The sequence below is a fragment of the Papio anubis genome, chromosome 6, assembly GCF_008728515.1.
Source record: "Papio anubis isolate 15944 chromosome 6, Panubis1.0, whole genome shotgun sequence".
Lineage (NCBI taxonomy): Eukaryota > Metazoa > Chordata > Mammalia > Primates > Cercopithecidae > Papio > Papio anubis.
This window is the reverse complement of record NC_044981.1, coordinates 25,067,337-25,092,546: the sequence shown is the minus strand read 5'-3', so window position 1 is coordinate 25,092,546 and position 25,210 is coordinate 25,067,337. Positions and strand designations below refer to the sequence as shown.

The window sequence follows — 25,210 nt, the reverse complement described above, 5'->3', positions numbered from 1 at the left end:
AGGCCAAGAAAGGCCATTTACCCTGCACTGGGAGGAACCAGGTCCTGGTAATGCATCTTAGCCAGGCCGACCTTAACCTGACCAAACTGTGGAATCATGTTTCTAAACCTCTGTTAGCAAAACTGTGACCTATGTTTGTAACCTCAGTTCATAATAGATATAATTGTTTTATATAAATGGTGCAAAAAAGAGAAATAGATCTAAAAATGCCAAACTTCCAATCAATCTGTGTCATTTAATAGCCTCTCACTTATGAAAAGTTTGCCTCTACTGGTATTGGCATGATATTTACCAGGGGAAAATGTGATGCAGACACTGAAAGGGCTCCTAACACTGGTGCTGATGGATTGTTAAAACTAAGTCCAACCAAGGACAACTTCTCTTTATTTTCTTTATATAAATTATCTCATTTTTTTCTCACAATCGTCTCATAATAGAGAAACGGAGGCTTAGCAAGCTTAAGGTCACATAATTAGTAAGTGCAGGGCTGAGACTCAAGACCATCTCTGCTTGTCTCTTAATCCTGTGCTGCTTTGGCTCTTCAACAGCTTAAAAGTTGGGATTTTTTTAAGGATAAGGATCTTGACCACATGATTTAAAGTAATCCTGTTCTGTGACAGGCCAGAAACTACAGACTGTTGTGAGCTTGCAGGCTCTGCTTTGCCTCTAAATGTTCAGGTGCAGACTTGAACACTCGGCTTTTAGAATGACAATGATAGCAAAGATTTCTTGAGTGCTTACTATGTGCCAGGCTTTAAGTGTTGTATATACATCCTCACAACAATCCTATAAGGCATATTCTATTATTCTCTTCATTTTATAGATAAGAAAGCCAAGGCACAGAATGGTGACCAAGATCACACAGCTAGAACCTGGATTTGAACCCAGCAATCTGCAGTCTGTGCTCTCAGCCAGATACTCCCCCTGCTCTTAATCCATTTCCTGTTTTCCTTCTTTCAAGTCCTGCTGCACTTAGCTTCTTTCCTTTTCTCCTCAGCCTGTGATATCTGCTCCCAGAGACTTCTCCTTGGCTCTCCATGCCTCTGCCATCATGGGCAGCTGCTTCTCCCAGGGACAGGAGGGATCCATACTCTGCTGCCTGGGTTGCCCCTGCGAGTGGTTCCATGTCTATTTCAGATCCGTAGCCGGGTGGATGTCATCAGACACGTGGTGAAGAATGGTCTACTCTGGGATGAGTTGTATATAGGATTCCAAACACGGCTCCAGCGGGATCCTGACATATACCATCACCTGTAAGTCTGGAAGCACCTGGCGCCCCCAGGCCATTGCTGAGGCTGCTGTGGATATGCATAAGCAGTCAGTGACTGCCTAAGCCCCCAGATTCTGACTAATATGTGAGATTCCACCATTAGCGCTTCATTCCTTTGTTAGTTGGTTAAAAAGCAATTCTGGTTAAGAAGGTATAACATTAAAGAGTCATTTATACATTCATATGAATGTGTTCCTGCACCCTTCTGGAAGTGGGTTTTGGTGTAAGAAAGAGAAATACATTATAAGAGGGAAAGGGTATGTTTGCCAAGACAAGAATGAGTATTTGTGTGGCAAAGACATGGTCATTGAATTAGTGAATTCCTGTATCACATTTTTGTCTGTGCTCAACTCTGAGCATGAATTTGGTAGGCTAGTTGGTTTAAGGGAATGGCCCATGAGTTTCTGTCTGCCTGCACTTCAAAACTGTTTAAGTCATTAGGATCATATTTAGAATATTTGCACTGATATCTCAGAAAGGGCAATTTGCCATTTTTATATTTGCAAAATAATCAAAGGAAAGAGTACTTTTTCTCATTACCACAGATCCTCTGAAAAAATGCAGAAATTTAATTTAAAAATTCTAATTATTTAAAATGTATAAGCAAAAGTTTGTACTCTGAGCTTGCAAGCAGAGGCATTTATTAAAGTTTCTTTTTTACTTATTTCCTTTTGAATGTTTTTAAATGATATGAAAAAGTTTAAGAATGTGAAGCTATATAAAATAAAAAGGAAGTAACCCCACCAAGTCCCTCTCAGGAAACCCTGTTTCCTGCCCTTCCTTCCACCCACTCTTATGGTAACGTTTGATAATAGCTCAGTGTGCACCCTCACAGGCCAAGCGACGTTTCTCTAAATATATTTGTTTTAAATAAAATGTTCCACATAGTTGGTGGTGAGGGAGTGTTATTGTTGCTGTTTTTTTTATTTTTTTAATTTTGGCAAAGCATGCACCACCTTTGGGATGTTGCTATTGTTTTTAAATGAAACCCTAGTACATATGTTCTGCAACTTGCATTTTTTACTCATCAATATATCTTAGAGAGCCTTCCACATTGGGACATCCAGGTCAACCTCAAATCTTTTAATAGCTGTAAAACATTCCAAGTTTTTTTTATCATTTTCAACAGATCATATACCTAACTCTTGTTCTAGAAAGAAAGGAATCTGGCAACTTTTGAGGGGATCTTGGGGATTTTTTTCCTTAAGAAAATAATTCCATCTTGGAAACCACTAAACTCTATCTTGTTCCATCGTGTTTTGGTAACAAGGGTCACAAATGTAAGAAGATGTCATCGTGAATATTGGGAAGCAGTCACAGCCCACTTTATCTTGTTGCTCTGAAAATGGGATTTGTGAATTTACTAAACATTCTTATGGTTATAAAAAAAAAATACATATCCACTGTCAAAAATCTGAAATATATATATTTAATATATAAATGTGTGTGTGTGTGTATGTGTGTGTGTGTGTGTGTGTATATATATATATATATATATATTTTTTTTTTTTTTTTGAGACGGAGTCTTGCTCTGCCATCAGGGCTGGAGGTGCAGTGGTGTGATCTCGGCTCACTGCAAGCTCCGCCTCTCGGGTTCACGCCATTCTCCTGCCTCAGCCTCCCGAGTAGCTGGGACTACAGGTGCCCGCCACCACGCCCGGCTAATTTTTTTCTATTTTTTTTTTTTAGTAGAGACGGGGTTTCACTGTGTTAGCCAGGATGGTCTCGATCTCCTGATCTCGTGATCCACCCGCCTTGGCCTCCCAAAGTGCTGGGATTACAGCCATGAGCCACCGTGCCCGGCCTGAAAAAAATATTTTAAAATGAAAAATTAAAACTACAAATAATCCCACTACCCAAAAAGAATAATTTATATTTGGGTGTCTAGCTAATCTTTCTTTTTTTCCTTAAAAGCACATATACCCTACATACTTTTCTACCTGTGTGTTTATCAAAGTGATTTTCCACAGTATTGTATTTTCCTACATCATTTTTAATGCCTGCCTACCTGATACCACATACCTATATTAGTATTTTATTTAACCTCTGTGACCTTGAAGTCATTTCTAACTTTTTACTATTTGAAACAATGGCAGATAATCATGTGGATGTGTCTTGCACACATTCATAGTGACTTCTGTAAGTTAAATTCCTAGGAGCAGGGCTGCTGCATTCTATGAATACAGTGTCTAGGCTTTTAGTGCCCTCTACCAAATCGTTCTTTGGGAAGCCAGTTCACCTTTCCAAAAATAATGTATGAGAGAATACATTTACCTGTACCTTCACTAATACTAGATTCTATTACTTTTGTGTACGGGATATAGATCTAGATTTTCACATATGAGGATTCCTTAAAGCAAGGAACATCATAGTACAGTAAAAATAAGACAAAATCATCATGTTCTGAGGGACTATCTGTGTTCAACACCCCGAAAGTTCTGAGCTACATCAACAGCTGGAACCGTACAGAAACACTATCTCTTAGGGAGGACAGAGTACCAGGTACCAAATAGATCCTGGCAAATGAACAGGCATGAAAGTTTCCAGAGCACATTCCCATGCTTTATCTCTCTTACAGGTTTTGGAATCATTTTCAAATAAAACTTCCCCTCACGCCACCCAACTGGAGGTCATTCCTGACGTGCTGTGAGCAGAATGGGCCTGGGATTTCACAAGTAAGGAATATCCTGTAGGTTTGGGAGCCATCCTACCATGCATCCTGTGACACTCTCTTTGACACCTAAATTAAGCAGACACCCTGCCTGACAGAAACCTGACTTTTGGGGGACTGAGAACAGCTAACATTACAAGAACATTCAAGTGTTTTAAAAAGTAAATTAACAGGCTGGGCGCGGTGGCTTACACCTGTAATCCCAGCACTTCGGGAGGCCAAGGCGGGTGGATCACCTGAGGTCAGGAGTTTGAAACCTGCCTGGCCAACATGGTGAAACTACGTCTCTACTAAAAATACAAAAATTAGGTGTGGTGGTACTTGCCTATAATCACAGCTACTCAAGAGGCTGAGGCAGGAGAATTGCTTGAACAAGGGAGGTGGAGGTTGCAGTGAGCCGAGATTGTGCCATTGCACTCCAGCCTGGGAGACAAAAGCAAAAGTCCATCCCCCCACCCCCACCACCAAAAAAAAAAAAAAAAAAAAATGTAAATCAATAGTGCATCCAGTCCAGAGTCCATAGAACCTTTGGCCTGGTTGAGGTAAACATACAGCCTATAAGTAAACAAAACCAAAACTCGTCCAGGTTTTGAGTATTTGAAATGTAATCCTGAGCACACGAGGGAAAACAGCAACAAAAACTGAAGAGAGACAAACTAAAAACCGAGGGTGAGATGGAAAGCAGCACCTCCTCATTTCTAATAGACCTCTCTCCTCTTTTGGACTAATGATGATGAACTTGCTTAGCACAAATCAGATTTGACATTCCTTTCCTACAGCCTGAGATACGATTTTATTAAGTGAATTATAAAGCCTGTCTCAGCCGGCGCAGTGACTCATGCCTGTAATCCCAGCACTTGGGAGGCTAAGGTGGGCAGATCACTTGAGGTCAGGAGTTCGAGACCAGCCTGGCCAACATGGTGAAACCCCATCTCTACTAAAAATACAAAAATTAGCCAGGTATGGTGGTGGGTGCCTGTAGTCCAAGGTACTTGGGAGACTGAGGCATGAGAATCACTGGAGCTGGGAAGGCGGAGGTTGCAGTGAGCCAAGATTGCACCACTGCACTCCAGCCTGGGCCACAGATGGAAACACTTGTCTCAAAAAAAAAACCTGTCTCCTATGCTTCTGATTGAAGGGACCATATAATATGACTGCAAAGACAGTAAACTCTTTGAGTCATGCATTTATTTGTTCCACAAACAGCGATCCCATCCCATTGTGTTATAATCTATTTATTAATTGTCTTTCCCAATAGATACTGAGATTCTTAAAAGTAGGAATTGTCACCTGGGTAGCCCTAGTGCCTAGCACAGTGCTGAGCACACATACAGTTTTATTCCTAATATGAATTCAAGGAAGGAAGGTACAAGTGAATTTCTCTTTCCCATTGTCAGCATGACTTGCCTCTTAAAATAGGCTTCAGTGTCTTCACCAGCAAAATTGAGGTTTGAATTAGAATATCTTTTACATCCTTTCCAGTTGTAAAGTTATTTGTTCCATACTCTAATCGACCATAAGGCACTGGGCTAGAACTTCTAAGTTATAAGTTAGAAGGGATGCTAAGGAAATTCACATGCAACTTTATTACAAGGCTGACTCTCATGAGCACCGTATTTGTTGTACAAACAGAGTATCAGGAATACTGAGGAAAGAAAGATTGCAGGTTTTGAGATGACCAGGAAGAACGTTGTAGAGAGGTAGCATTTGGGGAGTAAGGGGTAGGGGATTGGCTTAAAGATTGGGAAAAGTTTTAAACAAGCTAAAATAGAGGAGAGAGATGGTAAGAAGAATATTCCAGACAGAAAGAGTGGGTGAGGTTAAAAGGTGGAAAAATACAAGGTGAATTCAAGCAATGGCAAGTCTTCCTCATATGACACCGAAGTAAGGGGAACCAGGAAAGGGGCATGAGTAGAAACTGGGAAAATAAGGAGAGTTAAGAGGGCTCAATGCAGATGCTGAGCAGGGTTTAGCTGTTGTGAAAAAGCAAGAGGAATAAAAGAAAAGGAGGCAGCAGATAGAGCAACAAGTCCAAGCTCTTAGAGATGGAGCAGTTTTAAAAGAAAAGTTAAAAGTGTTTCTGTATAAGTGGGTGAATGAAGCAGAGCAGAGCAGAGATAAAGGCAATAGGAATCGAGAGGTCACTGTGTGCATTTGGACATTGCTGTATCAAGGAGACTTGGAGTCTGACTTGAGTTAAAATTCCAGCAATGTCACATACCATATGACCTTGGGAAAATTATTGGATCTCTTTGTGTTCCAGATTTCCACCTGTAAAATGAATGTAATAATAGCATTTACCTCACAGGGTTGTGTCACAGTATGAGGCATGTCTAGAAAAGTGACATGCCACGGAAAGTGAACAATAGCTATTGACCATGTCAGCCCCACGAAATAAACAGGAGCACCATGTGGCCCACAGTCAGTTGGTAAATCCTTAAGAACTTAGGAGGAAGGTCATATTCCAGTTCACATTCCTGTTTTAGATTCTCGCTTATCTTAAAGCATTATAGACCTTGAACTAAATAAGAATAAAAATTTGCCCCAATGCAGTAAGAAAATGAAAAAGCATTGAAATGAGACTCATACTGTTGTTCATTAATAATATCTTCATTTCACAGGAATGCAAAACCACATGAAAATTTCAAGAATTCACTGATGAATGAAAAACAACATAAAAATTTATCATTACATCTTGAATACAGGAAGCTTACAGCAAAGAGACTATGCTTTATGACATCAGCAATGGATAAATTCTATGTTGCCTTTGTGATTTGTGTATATAGCTTACATTTATAGATCACTACATAGCCAGATTAAAAAATATTTTATTCCATCCACAGTTCTCTACAAAAAGAACCAATGAACCCAATAAGAACAAATTATCTGTGGAAAACAAAGCATAACTGTAGTAGATACGAATCCAATCACCAAGGAAACAGGAAGAGGAAAACATCCAAAACTACAATGAGGATAGGAAATGGCCTGTTTTTGTGATATTCGTATGATTAAGACACAAATTTTTTCCTAGGAAAATGTGATTGTTAACTAGGATTCTGTTTTACATGTTGACATTTCCAACACACACACCACTGATTTGAATTTCAAAATTTATTTTCTGATTATATATGATACGTCTGATTCTGAAGATACAAAAATTCAATGGTGGAATTTGTTTCCTGAAATTTCTAGATTCATACTTAGTAATAGAAGTGTTTATTACCAACTTCTCATTTAGATTAACATCAATGATGTTTGATTATTCTGGTTAACCACACACATTATGCATAACAATAATGCTAGAAATTCAGGAATTATATTTTGTGATTTATACTGTGTGATAAATTATTCAATTTTCACTGAAAATAAATATAATGTATATCAATATAATGTAGGTCAGAGTGTCTATGGTGAATAAAAGATTATTTTAAAATATGAATTTTTCTCATACTAAGTCTATATTCTCATGCTATCTTTCCAGTTCTCTCTTTCTGATATCCTGATATCACCAGTTCCTTGACAACCAGACCACCAATTCACTGACCTGATATCAGCTCCTATGTCCTCACTTCCCTTTGCACTCTTCTTGCATATATCCCCATATCTCCTGCTCTCTCCCCATCTCTAGTATCTCATGTCTCACTTCCATTACTTAAATAAAAAACCATGAAATCATCTTTCTACTTGGCTCTCACATCCACTCTGTCAACAAATTGTCACCTCCACCTTCAGAATATATCCAGGGTCTGACCAACTTCTACCACTTCCACTGCTACCAAGATCAGAAGAGGAAGGGAACTCATAAAAGTACGATAATCTTGGCATCAGGGACTGATTTTCCTCCGCAGACATCTGCCAATTCCATAAAAGGTCAAGAAACTGAATGCCTCAAAATCTGCTCAAAGCCATTTACTGGGAGATGTCTCATGATTGACACGCTCCTAGTGTGAAGTCACCCTAAAGAGTGCCAGGGAAGCTGCTAGCTCTTGGGCGCTGCCACCACACCTGGCCCCCTAACTTGTTTTTTGAAGCAAAAATATTGACACCAACACATGACAAGAACATGTGGGGAAACAAAAATTTCAGGACAATTTCAGAAATGAACACAGATGCAAAATCCCAAACAAAGTATCAACAAATCGAACCTAGCAATTTATAAAAAGGATAATTTATTACAACTCAGTTGGCTTTAGTCTCAATGCAAAGTTAGTTTCACATGTGAAAATCAACCACATTAACTGAATAAAGGAGAAATTTTAGTCTGGACACGGTGGCTCACGCTGGTAATCCCAGCACTTTGGGAGGACAAGGTGGGAGGATCACTTAAGCGCAGGAGTTTGAGACCAGCAATTTCAGACCAGCCTGGGCAACACAGTAAGATTCTACAAATTTTTTTTTTTTTAATTAGCTGTGCATCATGGCATGCACCTGTAATCTCAGCTACTCAGAAGACTGAGGCAGGAAGATCACTTGAGCCCAGGAGGTGGAGGCTTCAGTGAGCCAGGGTCATGCCACTGCACTCAACCTGGGCAACAGAGTAAGACCCTGACTATAAATAGAAGAAATTATATAGGATTATGTCAATATATGTACAAAAAACATTTGATAAATGCTTTAATAGCCATTCGTGAACTTAAGTGAATAAAGAAACTCATAGTAACTGGGAATAGAAAAGATCTTTCTCTGAAAGAAACACTACAGCAAATATTTTAGCAGTGAGATGTTTAAACCTTCCCAGATTGGAAGTATTGCAATATAATGAAAATTCTAGTCAGTGCAATAAGGCAAGAAATACGAAGTATAATTATTAGAAGAAATAGATTAGTTGCAGACAATATTCTTGTGAACACAGAAAATTCAAAACATTCTACAGATAAGTAGAAATAATGTTTAGCAAGGTTTCTGATATACGGTCAATATACAGAAAAAAACTAATATTTATCAGTGATCAACAGAAAATAAAAATTTTAAAAGATGCCTTTTATAATAACATCAAAATATCAAATACCTAGGAATAAATCTAATAAAGTATGTGCACTATCTCTAAACAAAAGCTACAAAACAGTATTGAGCTAAACCTAAATATCAAAGATGTAATAGAGGGACATGTCATGCTAATGAACTGGAAGACTCAATCTTTTTTTTTTTTTTTTTTTTTGAGACAGTCTTGCTCTGACACCCAGGCTAGAGTACAGTAGCCCGATCTCAGCTCTCTGCAACCTCCACTTCCAGTGTTCAAGCAATTCTCCTGCCTCAGCTGCCTGAGGAGCTGGGATTACAGGTGCCCACCACCACACCCAGCTAATTTTTGTAGATTTCATAGAGACGGGGTTTCACCATGTTGGCAAAGCAGGTCTCGAACTCCTGACCTCAGGTGATCCGCCCACCTCGGTCTTCCAAAATGCTGGGATTACAGGTGTGAGCCACCGTGCCCTGCCAAGACTCAATATTTTTTAAATGTCAAATTTACCCAACAAGTTTTAAGCCTTTCAACAGGTATTTATTTTATGGAAATTGAGAGGCAGTTTCTAAAATGTGCGTAGCAATAGAAAATTTCAAGAGTAACCAAGGCACTCTTTAAAGAAGATGAGGAATAAGGAGGGTAGGAAGAAGGGGAGAAGGAGGTGGAGAGGGAGGAGTAGAAGAAGACAGTATATGTTCTACTGGATAACAAAACTTATAGTAATTTGACAGTAGGGTAAGTGGCTCAAGGGAGACAGATCAATATAACAGAATGGAAAGCACAAAAACTCAGGCAAACATGGAGACTTCCTTTAAGACAAAGATGGTACTGCAGATCAGTGGAGAAGGTGATTTAAACAAATGTGCTAGTTGAATTGGATGTCATATGCTTGGAGCCTTGACCCCTATGTTATAACAGAAACAAGGAATCAATGTGAGGTGAATTATAGATCTAAATGTGAAAAGCAAAACAATAAAACTTCTAGATGATGATATATGGAAATATCTTTGTGACCTTGCTGACAAGATTTCTTAAACAGAACACAAAGCAGCCCTAACCATCAAGAGAAAAAAATTGAACAATTAGACTACAGTAAATATAAACTCTATTCATGGCCCAGCAATCTCACTCCCAGCTGTTTACCCAAGAGAAATGGAAATATGTTCACAAAAAACTTAATAATGTTTGCAGCAGCTTTATTCAGAATTACTCCTAAACTTGAAACAATTCAAATACCTTTCAACTGGCACATGGCTAAACAAAAGCTAGTGCATCTGTACAATAGCATACTATTTCATAATTAAAAGGAATAAACTGTTGACACATGCAATGCGAATACATCTTGAATGCGTTACACCACACGAAAGAAGTCAGACTCAAAATACAAATATATAGTTTGAGAACAAATCAGTGGTTGTCAGAGTTTAGTGGGAAGAAGAGGCAGTTACTATGAAGGAGCAGCATGAGTAAAATTTTGGGGGGGATGGAACCGTTCGGTATCTTGATGGTGGTGGAAGTTACACAACTCTATGCATTTGACAAAACTCATAGCACTGTGCATCTAAAAGGGTAAATTTTATTATATGTAAATTTCAAAATAACCTATTAAGCTATTGATAATCTATTCATAAGCTACTATTAACCTATTAATAACCTATTCACTGAGAATGGTATTAAGAGAATAAAAAGGTAAGCCACAGGGTGGCTCTTACAAATTTAAAAGACCAATAATAGAGTAATAGAAAATTTCTAACTACTCACAAAAGAAGCTTTGAAAAGATGCTCAAATTAATTACTCCTTGCAGAAAGGCAAATTAAAACTCCACTGAGCTATCACTACCCATCTACCAGAATGGCTAACATGAAAAAGGCGGCTTCAAGTGTTGCTGAGGATGTGGAGCCATAGGAAGTCTCATACTCTGCTGGGGGAGTATAAATTAGTACAATCCCTTTGGTTAATCATGAGGCACCCCTAAAGTGAGCATACATGTAATCTACGACTCCACAATCCCCCTCATCAGTATATACCCAACAAAAATGCACACATGTATTCACAAAAACATGTTATCTATAAGAATATTCATAGCATCCCTTTTTCTAATAGAAACCTGGAAGCACCCCCAAATGCCCATTAGAAGATTAAATTGTGGTATATTCATACCACAAAATTCTCCGCTGAAGCAATTTTTTTTTTGAGATGGAGTCTCACTCTGTTGCATAGGTTGGAGTGCAGTGGCCTAATCTCAGCTCACTGCAACCTCCACCTACCAGGTTCAAGTGATTCTCCTGCCTCAGCCTCCTGAGTAGTTGGGATTACAGGCACCTGCCACCACACCTGGCTTTTGTATTTTTAGTAGAGACAGGGTTTCACCATGTTGGTCAGGCTGGTCTCAAACTCCTGACCTCGTGATCCGCCCACCTTGGCCTCCTAAAGTGCTGGAATTACAGGCGTGAGTCACCGCACCCGGCCTGAAGCAATTCTTTAAAGTGATGATCACAGATCCATGGAGGTCCCCAAGACCCTTTTACAAAGTCCTTGAGGTCAGAACTATTTTCAAAATAATACTAAAATTTTTTGCCATTTCCTCTGCTTGTTGACCCTTACATCACAGTGTGTATAAGTGCTGACACCTTATGCCGGACGGAGGCAGAGACACCAGACCGTGCTAACAGTCATTGTATTAGGTGCTTACAGTAAAAAAAATAAATAAATAAAAATAAATAAAAAATATATATATATTGTTTTATTTAACATCCATGATGATGCAAGAAAAAGCACTGATTTTATTAAATGTATAAATTTAATAAGGATCTTGAGTACGTCTTACAGGAAGAATGAGCACAGCACTTCTGCCGTGTAATCAATTGTGACAGTTGTCCCGAGGGAAGGAGCCTACGTTATTGAGCCACGAACTACACTGGCCACCGTTTTTCGTGGAACACAATGTTGCTTTGAAAGTAAAACTGACCAAAAAAACCTAACCAAGCATGGTGGTGCAGGCCTGTAATCCTAGCTACTTGGGAGGCTGAGATGAGAGGATCACTTGAACCCAGGAGTTAATAGAAAATTATCTAAGGAAATATAAATGGCCAATGAAAAGAAGCTTAATTTACTAATATGGTACACTGAGATAAATGTACAAGATAGGGCACTGGCAAAATTATATATCATTTTAGAGCTTAGAAGAAATAAGCATCTATCAATTAAGAAATAAATATATTAGAGTAAATCACATTATGTTAATATATAGTGGTTAAAAACAATGAAGTAGCTCTATGTTTATTGATCCAGAAAGACATACAATGCACATTTTTTTTATTATTATACTTTAAGTTCTAGGGTATATCTGCGTAACATGCAGGTTTGTTACATATGTATACTCATGCCATGTTGGTGTGCTGCACCCATCAACTCGTCAGCACCCATCAACTCGTCATTTACATCAGGTATAACTCCCAATGCAATCCCTCCCCCCTCCCCCCTCCCCATGATAGGCCCCGGTGTGTGATGTTCCCCTTCCCAAGCCCAAGTGAGCTCATTGTTCAGTTCCCACCTATGAGTAAGAACATGCGCTGTTTGGTTTTCTGTTCTTATGATAGTTTGCTGAGAATGATGGTTTCCAGCTGCATCCGTGTCTCTACAAAGGACATGAACTCATCCTTTTTTATGGCTGCATAATATTCCATGGTGTATATGTGCCACATTTGCTTAATCCAGTCTGTCATTGATGGACATTTGGGTTGGTTCCAAGTCTTTGCTATTGTGAATAGTGCCACAATAAACATACGTGAGCATATGTCTTTATAGCAGCATGATTTATAATCCTTTGGGTATATACCCAGTAATGGGATGGCTGGATCAAATGGTACTTCTAGTTCTAGATCCTTGAGGAATTGCCATACTGTTTTCCATAATGGTTGAACTAGTTTACAATCCCACCAACAGTGTAAAAGTGTTCCTATTTCTCCACATTCTCTCCAGCACCTGTTGTTTCCTGACTTTTTAATGATTGCCATTCTAACTGGTGTGAGATGGTATCTCATTGTGGTTTTGATTTGCATTTCTCTGATGGCCAGTGATGATGAGCATTTTTTCATGTGTCTGTTGGCTGTATCTTCTTTTGAGAAATGTCTGTTCATATCCTTTGCCTACTTTTTGATGGGGTTTTTTCTTGTAAATTTGTTTGAGTTCTTTGTAGGTTCTGGATATTAGCAATTTGTCAGATGAGTAGATTGCAAAAATTTTCTCCCATTCTGTAGGTTGCCTGTTCACTGTGACGGTAGTTTCTTTTACTGTGCAGAGGCTCTTTAGTTTAATTAGATCCCATTTGTCAATTTTGGCTTTTGTTGCCATTGCTTTTGGTGTTTTAGACATGAAGTCCTTGCCCATGCCTATGTCCTGAATGGTATTACCTAGGCTTTCTTCTAGGGTTTTTGTAGTATTAGGTCTAACATTTAAGTCTCTAATCCATCTTGAATTAATTTTCGTATAAGGAGTAAGGAAAGGATCCAGTTTCAGATTTCTACTTAATGGCTAGCCAATTTTCCCAGCACCATTTATTAAATAGGGAATCCTTTCCCCATTTCTTGTTTTTGTCAGGTTTGTCAAAGATCAGATGGCTGTAGATGTGTGGTATTATTTCTGAGGACTCTGCTCTGTTCCATTGGTCTCTATCTCTGTTTTGGTACCAGTACCATGCTGTTTTGGTTACTGTAGCCTTGTAGTATAGTTTGAAGTCAGGTAGCATGATGTCTCTAGCTTTGTTCTTTTGACTTAGGATTGTCTTGGCAATGCGGGCTCTTTTTTGGTTCCATATGAACTTTAAACCAGTTTTTTCCAATTCTGTGAAGAAACTCATTGGTAGCTTGATGGGGATGGCATTGAATCTATAAATTACCTTGGGCAGTATGGCCATTTTCACGATATTGATTCTTCCTATCCATGAGCATGGTATGTTCTTCCATTTGTTTGTGTCCTCTTTTATTTCACTGAGCAGTGGTTTGTAGTTCTCCTTGAAGAGGTCCTTTACATCCCTTGTAAGTTGGATTCCTAGGTATTTTATTCTCTTTGAAGCAATTGTGAATGGAAGTTCATTCATGATTTGGCTCTCTGTCTGTTACTGGTGTATAAGACTGCTTGTGATTTTTGCACATTAATTTTGTATCCTGAGACTTTGCTGAAGTTGCTTATCAGCTTAAGGAGATTTTGGGCTGAGATGATGGGGTTTTCTAAATATACAATCATGTCATCTGCAAACAGGGACAATTTGACTTCTTCTTTTCCTAACTGAATACCCTTGATTTCTTTCTCTTGCCTGATTGCCCTAGCCAGAACTTCCAACACTATGTTGAATAGGAGTGGTGAGAGAGGGCATCCCTGTCTTGTGCCAGTTTTCAAAGGGAATTTTTCCAGTTTTTGCCCATTCAGTATGATATTGGCTGTGGGTTTGTCATAAATAGCTCTTATTATTTTGAGATATGTTCCATCAATACCGAATTTATTGAGCGTTTTTAGCATGAAGGGCTGTTGAATTTTGTCAAAGGTCTTTTCTGCATCTATTGAAATAATCATGTGGTTTTTGTCTTTGGTTCTGTTTATATGCTGGATTACGTTTATTGATCTGCGTATGTTGAACCAGCCTTGCATCCCAAGGATGAAGCCCACTTGATCATGGGGGATAAGCTTTTTGATGTGCTGCTGGATCTGGTTTGCCAGTATTTTATTGAGGATTTTTGCATCGATGTTCATCAGGGATAGTGGTCTAAAATTCTCTTTTTTTTGTTGTGTCTCTGCCAGGCTTTGGTATCAGGATGATGTTGGCCTCATAAAATGAGTTAGGGAGGATTCCCTCTTTTTCTATTGATTGGAATAGTTTAAGAAGGAATGGTACCAGCTCCTCCTTGTACCTCTAGTAGAATTTAGCTGTGAATCCATCTGGTCCTGGACGTTTTTTGGTTGGTAGGCTATTAATTATTGCCTCAATTTCAGAGCCTGCTATTGGTCTATTCAGGGATTCAGCTTCTTCCTGGTTTAGTCTTGGGAGAGTGTAAGTGTCCAGGAAATTATCCATTTCTTCTAGATTTTCTAGTTTATTTGCATAGAGGTGTTTATAGTATTCTCTGATGGTAGTTTGTATTTCTGTGGGGTCGGTGGTGATATCCCCTTTATCATTTTTTATTGCATCTATTTGATTCTTCTCTCTTTTCTTCTTTATTAGTCTTGTTAGCGGTCTATCAATTTTGTCGATCTTTTCAAAAAACTAACTCCTGGATTCATTGATCTTTTAGAGGGTTTTTTGTGTCTCTATCTCCTTCAGTTCTGCTCTGATCTTAGTTATTTCTTGCCTTCTGCTAGCTTTTGAATGACAATGCACATTTTTAAAGAACCAAGGTATAATAATATCACTTTTATGTTTAAATAGCACTTTACAGGCACAACTTGTTTTATTATGCTTTATTGTACTTCACAGATATTACGTTTTGTGTGTGTGTGTGAATTGAAGGTTTGTAGCAACTATGCATTCAGCAGTTTATCGAGCCATTTTCCCAGCACCAGGGGCTCACTTCATGTCTCTGTGTTACATTTTGGTAATTCTCATTTTTCAAATGTTTTCATTATTATTATATCTGCTATTATGATCTGTGATCAGTGATCTTTCACGTTACTATTCTAATTGTTTTGGGGCACCACAAACCCATATAAGACAGAAAACTTAATAAATATTGTGTGTGTTCTGACTGCCACACCCACACTCTGTTCCTCTATCTTCCTCTCTTCCCTCTGGCCTCTTTATACCCTGAGATGTGACACTCTTGAAATTAGGCCAATTAAGATCCCTACAATGGCCTGTAAGTATTCAAGTGAAAGGAAGAGAAGAGTCACACGTCTCTCACTTTAAATCCATAGCTAGAAATGATTAAGTTTACTGAGGAAGGCATGTTGAAAGCCAAGACAGGCCAAAAGTTAGGCCTCTTGCACCAAAGAGTTAGGCAAGTTATGAATGCAAAAGAAAAGTTCTTGAAGGAAATTAAAAGTGCTACTCCTGTGAACACACAAATAAGAAAGCAGAACAGCTTTACTGCTGATATGGAGAAAGTTTTAGTGGTCTGGATAGAAGATCAACCCAGCCACAACATTCCCTCAAGCCAAAGCCTAATCCAGAGCAAAGTCCTAACTTTATTAAATCTACGAAGGTTGAGAGAGGTGAGAAAGTTGCAGAAGAAAAGTTTGAAGCTAGCAGGAGTTGGTTCACGAGGTTTAAGGAAAGAAGTAGTCTCCATAATATAAAAGTGCCAGGTGGACCCTTTCCTTACACCTTATATAAAAATTAACTCAAGATGGATTAAAGACTTAAAATGTAGGACCTAAAACCATAAAAACCCTAGAAGAAAACCTAGGCAATACCATTCAGGACATAGGCATGGGCAAAGACTTCATGACTAAAACACCAAAAGCAATGGCAACAAAAGCAAATTTGACAAATGGGATCTAATTAAACTAAAGAGCTTCTGCACAGCAAAAGAAACCACCATCAGAGTGAACAGGCAACCTACAGAATGGGAGGAAATGTTTGCAATCTACCTGTCTGACAAAGGGCTAATATCCAGAATCTACAAAAAACTTAAACAAATTTACAAGAAAAAAACAACCCCATCAAAAAGTAGGTGAAGGATATGAACAGACACTTCTCAGAAGAAGACATTAACATGGCCCACAAACATATGAAAAAAAGCTCATTATCACTGGTCATTAGAGAAATGCAAATCAAAACCACAGTGAGATACTATCTCATGCCAGTTAGAACAGCAATCATTAAAACGTCAGGAAACAACAGATGCTGGAGAGGATGTGGAGAAATAGGAACACTTTTACACTGTTGGTGGGAGTGTAAATTAGTTCAACCATTGTGGGAGACAGTGTGACGAGTCCTCAGGGATCTAGAACCAGAAATACCATTTGACCCAGCAATCCCATTACTGGGTATATATCCAAAGGATTATAAATCATGCTACTATAAAGACACATTCACATGTATGTTTATTGCAGCACTGTTCACAACAGCAAAGACTTGGAACCAACCCAAATCCCCATCAATGATAGACTGGATAAAGAAAATGTGGCACATATATACCATGGAGTACTATGCAGCCATAAAAAACAATGAGTTCATGTCCTTTGCAGTGACATGAATGAAGCTGGAAACCATCATTTTCAGCAAACTAACACAAGAACAGAAACCAAACACCACATGTTCTCACTCATAAGTGGGAGTAGAACAATGAGAACATATGGACACAGGGAGGGGAACATCACACACCGGGGCCTGTTGTGGGATGGGTGGCTAGGGGAGGGATAGCATTAGGAGAAATACCTAATGTAGATGATGGGTTGATGGGCACAGCAAACCACCATAGCATGACCTGCACTTTCTGCACATGTACCGCAGAACTTAAAGTATATTAAGAAAAATAAAATAAAATAAAAATAAATGAAATAGTGGCATTCACACAACCTGGATGAAACTGGAGACCATTATTCTAAGTGAAGTAACTCAAGAATGGAAAACCAAACATAGTATGCTCTGGCTTATAAGTGGGAGCTAAGCTATGAGAATGCGAAGGCATAAGAATGATAAAATGGACCTTGGAGACTCGGGGAAAGGGTAGGAGGAGGGTGAGGGACAAAACACTACACATTGGGTACAGTGTACACTGCTCGAGTGAATGGGTGCACCAAAATCTCAGAAATCACCACTAAAGAACTTATTCATGTAATCAAACACTACCTGTTCCCCAAAAACCTATTGAAATAAAAATAATAATAATAAACAAAATTGTGCTGGAAAAAAACAGTCCAAAGCAGTAAGTGCTGATGTAGAAACTGTAGCAAGTTATTCTGAAGATCTAGTTAGGATCACTGATGAAAGTGGCTACGCTAAACAACAGATTTTCGATATAGATGATACAGCCTTCTATTGGAAGAAGATGCCAACTAGGACTTTCATAGCTAGAGAGGAGAAGTCAATGCCTGGCTTCAAAGTACAATGTGAATCTTTTGTTCAGGGCTAATGCAGCTGGTGACTTTAAGTTGGAACCAATGCTCATTTACTATTCTAAGAACCTAGAGCCCTTAAGAATTATGTCACATTATTGTGCCTGTCCTCTATCAATGGAACAACAAAGTCTGCTTTCAGATAACATATTTGTTTTCAGCATACTTTACTAAATATTTTAAGCCCACTGTTGAGACCTGCTATTCAGAAAAAATATTTCTTTCTAAATATTATTGTTCATTGACAATGTGCCAAGTCACTCTGGTGCTGTGATGGAAATATACAAGAAGATTAAAGTTTCATGCCTGCAAACACAACATCCATTCTGTAGCCCATGGGTCAAGAAGTAATTTTAACTTTTAAGCCTGATTATTTAACAAATACATTTCATAAGGCCATAACTGCCACTGATAGTGATTCCTCTCATGAACCTGGGCAAAGTAAATTTAAAACCTTCTGAAAGGATTCACCTTTCTAGATGCTACCAAGAACATCTGTGATTCATGGGGAGGAGGTAAGAATATCAACATTAACAGGAGCTTGGAAGAAGTTGATTCCAACTCTCTTGGATGACTTTGAGGGGTTCAAGACTTCAGTGTATGAAGTAACTGCAGGTGTGGTTGAAATAGCAAAAGAACTAGAATTAGTAGTAAATCCTGAAGATGTGACTGACTTGCTGCAATCTCATGATAAAACTTTAACAGATGAGGATTTACTTCTTATGGATGAGCAAGGAAAATGGTTTCTTGAGATGGAATCTACTCCTGGTGAAGAGGCTGCAAACATTGTCCAAATGACATCAAAGGATTTAGAATATGACATAAACTTAGTTAATAAAACAGTGGCAGGATTCGAGAGGATTGATTCCAATTTTGAAAGAAATTCTATGGTGATTAAAAGGCTATCAAAGAGTATCACATGCTACAGAGAAATCCTCTGTCAAAGGAAGAGTCCATTGATGTGGTAAACTTCACTGCTGTCTTATTTTAAGAAATTGCACCAGCCACCCTAACCTTTAGCAACTACCACCATCGAGGCAAGGCCCTCAACGAGCAAGAAGATTACAACTCACTGAAGGCTCAGATGATCACTAGGATGTTTTTTAGCAATGAACTATTTTTTAAATTAATATATATAATTGGTTTTTAGACATAATGCTCTTGTACTTATAATGGACTATAATAGAGTATAAACATAACTTTTATATGCACTGGGAAACCAAAAAATTTGTGTGACTGATTTTATTGAGAGATTTGTTTTCTTGTGGGGTCTGGAATCAAACCCACAATAACTCTGAGGTATGCCTGTTAATAATATATGATGTGTGTGTGCAACATATACATTACATGGGGGTGTGGGTGTGTGTGTGTGGGGGTGTGGGTGTGTGTGGGGGTGTGTGTGTGTGTAACTCCAAGGACAAAGATGTGAAGCGCTTACTATTAACAGAGAGAAGAAAGACAGGAAGGTAATAGGATCTTCTACCTCTTACTCTATATGCTTCTGTATCATTTAAATGTATTATTATAAAGAATTTTCATATTTGTGGAATTAGAAAAACAAAAACATTAGTATACATAACATTGTAAACCCTTAATTCCACCACTCTAACTCAGTCATAATATTTTTAGTATTCTTTTCCAGCTGTATTAAATATTTCTATTTTTACTTAGATATTTTATATCTTCTTAGGCATTTTTCCATATTACTACATGTTAAAATAATTATAATATTCCGTATTCTGAATGAGCTATAGCCTCAACTTTTCTTCAGTTGTTGACTATTAAACAATCTTATGAAAAATATCATCCATATTACATTTTTCATGCTTTTAAATTCTTTTCTTGCAAGAAAATTCTTGAAATTGGATTATGGGATCAAAGGATCTGAACAATTGTTCTGAAGCATCTCCGTCTTCCAGTGAATGTGCAGGCCCATGTAATATGGACAATCTTCTGTGCCCTACCTAAACATATTTCCCATGGTGCTCCACAATGTGAATTCTGCAGAAACTGCCACTCTGCTGTTTGCAAATGTTACTCGTACGCTCCTACTTTTCCAAAAATGCCTTCAACACCTTTAGAGTGATAATGTTTTCTGAGAAACCACAAAAACCTTATTCAGTGCCTCTATATATTCTAAAACATTAACCAAATGTAAGAAAAAAGATATCAGAACTTTGCCTCCTTGTTATGGCCATGTTATTATTTTAACAGCTAAAAATCAAGGTTAGTTGAACCAAAAACATAGCTAAGCTAGATCTGTAAGAATAAGTATCTTCCCTGTGGACTCAGTTTTAATTTGAATGGAGAAAATGCGACCTTGAACAGTTGCAAGTAGGTACATTTGGAAACTGCAATGAGCCTATATCGTCGACAGGTGGCGGAAGAGGACCACATAGAACCTGCGGCCGGCGCACTAGTTTCTTTTTGCCCCTTTGAAAGCTGTAGCTGTGGACTCCATGAGGACTTCAAAGTAACCAAAGCGGCTGCCTTTCACCTTTTCAAGAGTCTGTTTCATCTGATGCATCTAGAAAAAGAGGGGATTCCTTTGGGGTTCCAGTGGTCCCTTGGAAGCTCTCCCTTGGGTCTTCACACAGACACCCCCTCCACCCTGTAGCCGCCTGTTCACCCCACCGCCTTGCAGGCTGATGTGTGGCACGCTTCACTGAAGCTTTCGGGTAATTAAGGACACTACGGAGCAGAAGGTTAAAAATTAAAGTTTTTTGCTAAGTATGACTTCCTCTTATTTTGGTGAAAAACCTTCCCTCCCTCCCTTTCTTCCTTCCTCCCTTCTTCCCTCCCTCCCTCCCTCCCTCCCTTCCCTTCCTTCGCTTCCCTTCCTTCCCCTCCTTCCTGAATGAGATGGAAGATCTCACTATGTCTCCCAAGCTGGCCTCAAACTCCAAGCTCTATCAACGTTCCCACCTCACCCTCCCTAGTAGCTGGGACTACAAGCATGCCCCACCACACCCACCCTAAGGCTCCCTTCACAGGAGGGCTCCTTGGGATGCACACAACTCCTAATCATTCTTTCTTGCTCTTAAATCCAGCCCTCTTTATAGGCAGAGGGAAAAAAATTGTCTCTCCTTCCTATCTCACCCAGGCATTCTTCACCCAAGATTTAGGAGACCCCCTTCCACTCATAGGAACTCATCCTAGGACCATGCCTGTTCCCAGGCAGTGCATTTCCAAATGAAATATTTACACTAATAATTCCTCAATGACTTCATAGGTGCAATCGGCCACCACCTTTATCACTGCAAGACCCCGGGGTCCATGGCTGAGAGGGAGGGAGCCCTGCTCCCTCAAGGCCTCCTGGCATCCAGGGCAGGCAGGTACACTCTTAGCATGGCTGTCTTAGAGATCTTCCCACGGCTAAACATGCAGGTGAAGGTGAACTCAAACCCACAGACCTTTGAGCAATAAATGTTTATTTTCCCAGAAAGTTGTCTCCATTTTTAGGAAGGAAAGGATATTTTCCTAACTTGCCAAGCAGAGGAGTTCAAACTTCACTTTATTAGACAAAGCAATGTTACTTCTTGTGTTTTGAAGTCACTTCTTCCCACCCACCCCCCAAGCTCTGCTTTTTTTTTTTTCCAAATTATGCATCTTTAGGCCAACCAGGAATAGGAAAGGGGCCTATGTCTAAGACATTTATTTCTTAATGAACATTCCCTTCAGTACACAAAAGCTAGACTCCCTTAACTTTGAAATGCCATCTTGTAGGGGGTAGGTTCTTAGAGTCCTCCTTAGCCTCAACCTTTGGGCAGATGGGAGTTGAGTAGTTTTTTTCTTTCATTTACATAATTAAAAAACCAAAATGGGAGGATTGGACTGCTCTGTGTAACCACAGATATCACGCCATTGAAGGGTGCGGTCTGAATGAGAGAGCCTCATGTGTTAATAATTATCTGCTACTCACAAAATGGTAGCCCTGCCCAGTAATCCAGCTAACGGAGCTAAGAAGAGAATTTTTCATTTTTGAGGCATGGACCTACCCAATCTGGACCTGTGGAGAGCCTGTTTCTATTAAAACAGCATTTACCAACCTGGTCATTTTAGTAGCTGTGATTGGCTTGGGTGAATGAGACTTAGCAGTAAAAATTTTCATTTATCCCTTTTGCATGGAAAACCTCTAAGACTGGGGTAAATGTGCTTCCACAAAATAGGTCAAGTGAATTCTTATAAGGCCAAGCAATGAAGCAATGTTTCCAGGGGCCTCAGGCCAATAGTTCTGTGGAAAAAAAAAAAAAATTAAAATATCGTGGCCTCACAAGCCAGGAACAAACATTTTGTTGCCCTCTGGGTAGCTAGATGTTATTAAGCATTAAGTTCAACTAGACATTTGGGACTCAATGATTAGGGCATTTGTGACCATTGCAACAGTGAGTCCCAGCGGCCCGAACCCCACCAGCTAAAGTATCCACAGCTCTGGTGCATCTCTGTAGAACTTACAGTGAATTCTGAAAATGGTACATGCCTAATAATTATTATTATTACGTTATCATTGTATACTTTCTTTTCTTTTTTACAAAGTGTGTATGAAGCCAGACATGCTTCAATAATATTACCTAGGAAATGTAGCATTTGTGCCCCTGCCCAGAAGAGAACTATTTTGAGCTTGGTTGGGTCCCATCTGGAATTGACTTTTCCCGTTAAGAGGACAAAATACCAAACTTCACTCTTATTTCTCACTAGTGACTTGGGGCAGAAAAGAGGCAACTGGAGAAAAAGTGTCCAGATTAAGGAAAAAGAGCAGTACTACAAAATTGGACAAAGGGAGAAATCCTTCTGAGGATAATAATTCATCCTGGGCTTATATTTTGTAAAGCTTATTACAGAAAGTAAAAACTGCTTAGGGATATAATTGCAAAAACACTCTGAACTTATAGTGCTACACCAAAATGAAGAATTTTCTTTGATGTATGATGAGTTTTAGTATTTATCCGAGTTTGGCCCCCTGTAGAATAACTGTGGACACAGAGGAGGTATGAACTGGATAGCCAGAGATAAATAGAAACACAAATCAAAACAGAGCAGAGTTCATTCTTATCACCATACTCAGCTAAGGGTTTTCATCAGTTTATATTGGAAATGAATGAACAAGTCATACTAAAAACTCATAGTATCATTTACAGTTTATCATGTATAACGTTCAAAGTAACTATAAGGAAACCTACAACTGATTCTCATTCCACAGTGTGGATTGGATTTCTACTCCTGCGCTAGCGTTTATAGGCTCAGGATTTGAAGAACCCTTGGGTGGTGGTCAATGAGATGACTCCTTTAGGGGGCTCTGCCTCGCCACTGAGACAAGATCCTGGGTCTCAGATAGAGTAGATCAGGTGAGGTGAGCTCCTGTTCCTTCTAGAGTGTCACACACCCCATTCCAACAGCACTCCTTTCCTCTGAGCCAGTTATAGCTCCCATTAAGTTTCTTCTTTTTTTGCATCTGTCAAGACCTCCACCATCCTCAGTGCTTACCTCCATGGCATCCCCAGCCTGCACCTCTCTTTCTCCAAACCCCCATCACACCACACAACTGAGCCTCTGGTTGATGGCTGGCCATTTAAGGTCAGTTAGTGTTGACTCCTCTGCAAGCGCTGGAAGTCAGGGACTACATCTTATATTCTGCGGTCATACTGCCTAAGGCAGTGACATTTTCAGTTAATCCTTAGCAGTAACAGTTAGCATTTATCAACTTTTATGATGTATCAGGTACTCTGTGAAGCATACAACATTGTTTCTTTTAAGATACAAAGATTTTGTTATCTCTATGTTGTCAATGAAAAAACTAAGGCTCAAAGAGCTAGTTAATTAGCCTGCCCAGTGTCACACTATCCATATGAATCCACTTGTGTCTTCCTCTACATGAGTCAGGTTTCTCCTATGCCCTCTGCCTGGGTGTAGGGGAAGGTGGTTCCGGTGATTTCATCTGGTCCCAGGACCTTTGCAAGTTCGTAGTGTACTCCCAGTGTGCCCATAAAACCTGTGCTTTGCAATGCTAAAGGTATTTCCGGAGACATGAGAGTGGCTAGTTGGGAGGGGAAGGGCTCAGGAGGCCTGGAAATGAGTTCCCAAAACACAAGCATTGGTTTAGGAGGAATTAGGACAGATGATTGAACAACGATTCTCTCCCTCCCCATCCTGTATTTGCTGCTTCTTCTCCACTTAGGACACTTTAAAAATAAATAAATAAATAACAGTCTGGGTTTAAGTATACGTGTGGATATTTTATTTTCCCAGCTGCAGCAAGAACAGCCTGGATGTTTCAGATTCTTGAGGCTGTCAGAGACGGGTCATGTCAACAATGCTGTCCTCTCTTAGGATATTAAAGAGTATTAAAGGATTTCATTCACAGGGTTCTCCTGACATATGGTGGATTAGAAATACGATCCAAAGTATCCAAATTACAAATGTAAGAAAACAGTAATACTGAATGTTAAATTACTATTAGGGACTTACATTTGGGCTTTCTACTGGCTTTTCAGTCAATATGCTATGCTTTTTTTTTTTTTTTTTTTTGAGAGGGAGTCTCACTCTTGTCACCCAGGCTGGAGTGCAATGGCATAATCTCAACTCCCTGCAACCTCCACCTCCCGGGTTCAAGCAATTCTCCTGCCTCGGCTTCCTGAGTAGTTGGGCTTACAGACACCTGCCACCACGCCTGGCAAATTTTTGTATTTTTTAGTAGAGACGGGGTTTCACCATGTTAGCCAGGCTGGTCTTGAACTCCTGACCTCTGGTGATTTGCCCGCCTCAGCCTCCTAAAGTGCTGAGATTACAGGTGTGAGCCTCCACACCCAGCCATGCTAAGTTTTTTAATAGTCATAATGACTAGTGTTTATTGAGTGTCCATTATGTGACTGTTTTGCATATATTATCTCTAATCCTCATAACAACTCTAAAAGATATGCATTATTCAACCCATTTTACAGACGAAGGCTCAAGGAGGCTCAGTAACATGTCCAGAGTCACAACAGTGGCAGGCCCAGAATTCAGATCTGAAGTAATTTCATTTAAAATATTAAGTATTTGGCCATTTTCTCCCCACCCAGCATTGTGGCTGCTAGCCATCCTTTATACAAAACATTCATCTAAATTACTAAAAGTGGCTTAAACCTATTTTCTCATGCTAACATGAATATATACATCTCTGTTCGCAGAAGACACAAGACTACAGGGATCAGAAAAACCCTTGAATGTTGCAGGCTGCCCCAGTGCAATCAGACTTCAGATGTGTGACTCATTTTA

At 39.3% G+C, this 25,210-nt stretch overlaps 1 protein-coding gene across 11 annotated transcripts in view; it reads left to right on the top strand.

Moving 5' to 3' along the window:
• LOC101007063 (cytidine monophosphate-N-acetylneuraminic acid hydroxylase) overlaps positions 1-7,380 on the top strand; it is a 351,297-nt gene extending 343,917 nt beyond the window's left edge. For all 11 annotated transcript variants that reach the window (XM_009204538.4, XM_021936632.2, XM_009204539.2 and 8 more), the window contains 3 exons: positions 1,138-1,253; positions 3,849-3,945; positions 6,563-7,380. In XM_009204538.4, coding sequence (XP_009202802.2) covers positions 1,138-1,253; positions 3,849-3,945; positions 6,563-6,580 — 231 coding nt within the window. In that variant the 3' untranslated portion in view covers positions 6,581-7,380. The remainder of the gene's footprint in view (positions 1-1,137; positions 1,254-3,848; positions 3,946-6,562) is intronic.
• Positions 7,381-25,210: the final 17,830 nt, after the last annotated feature.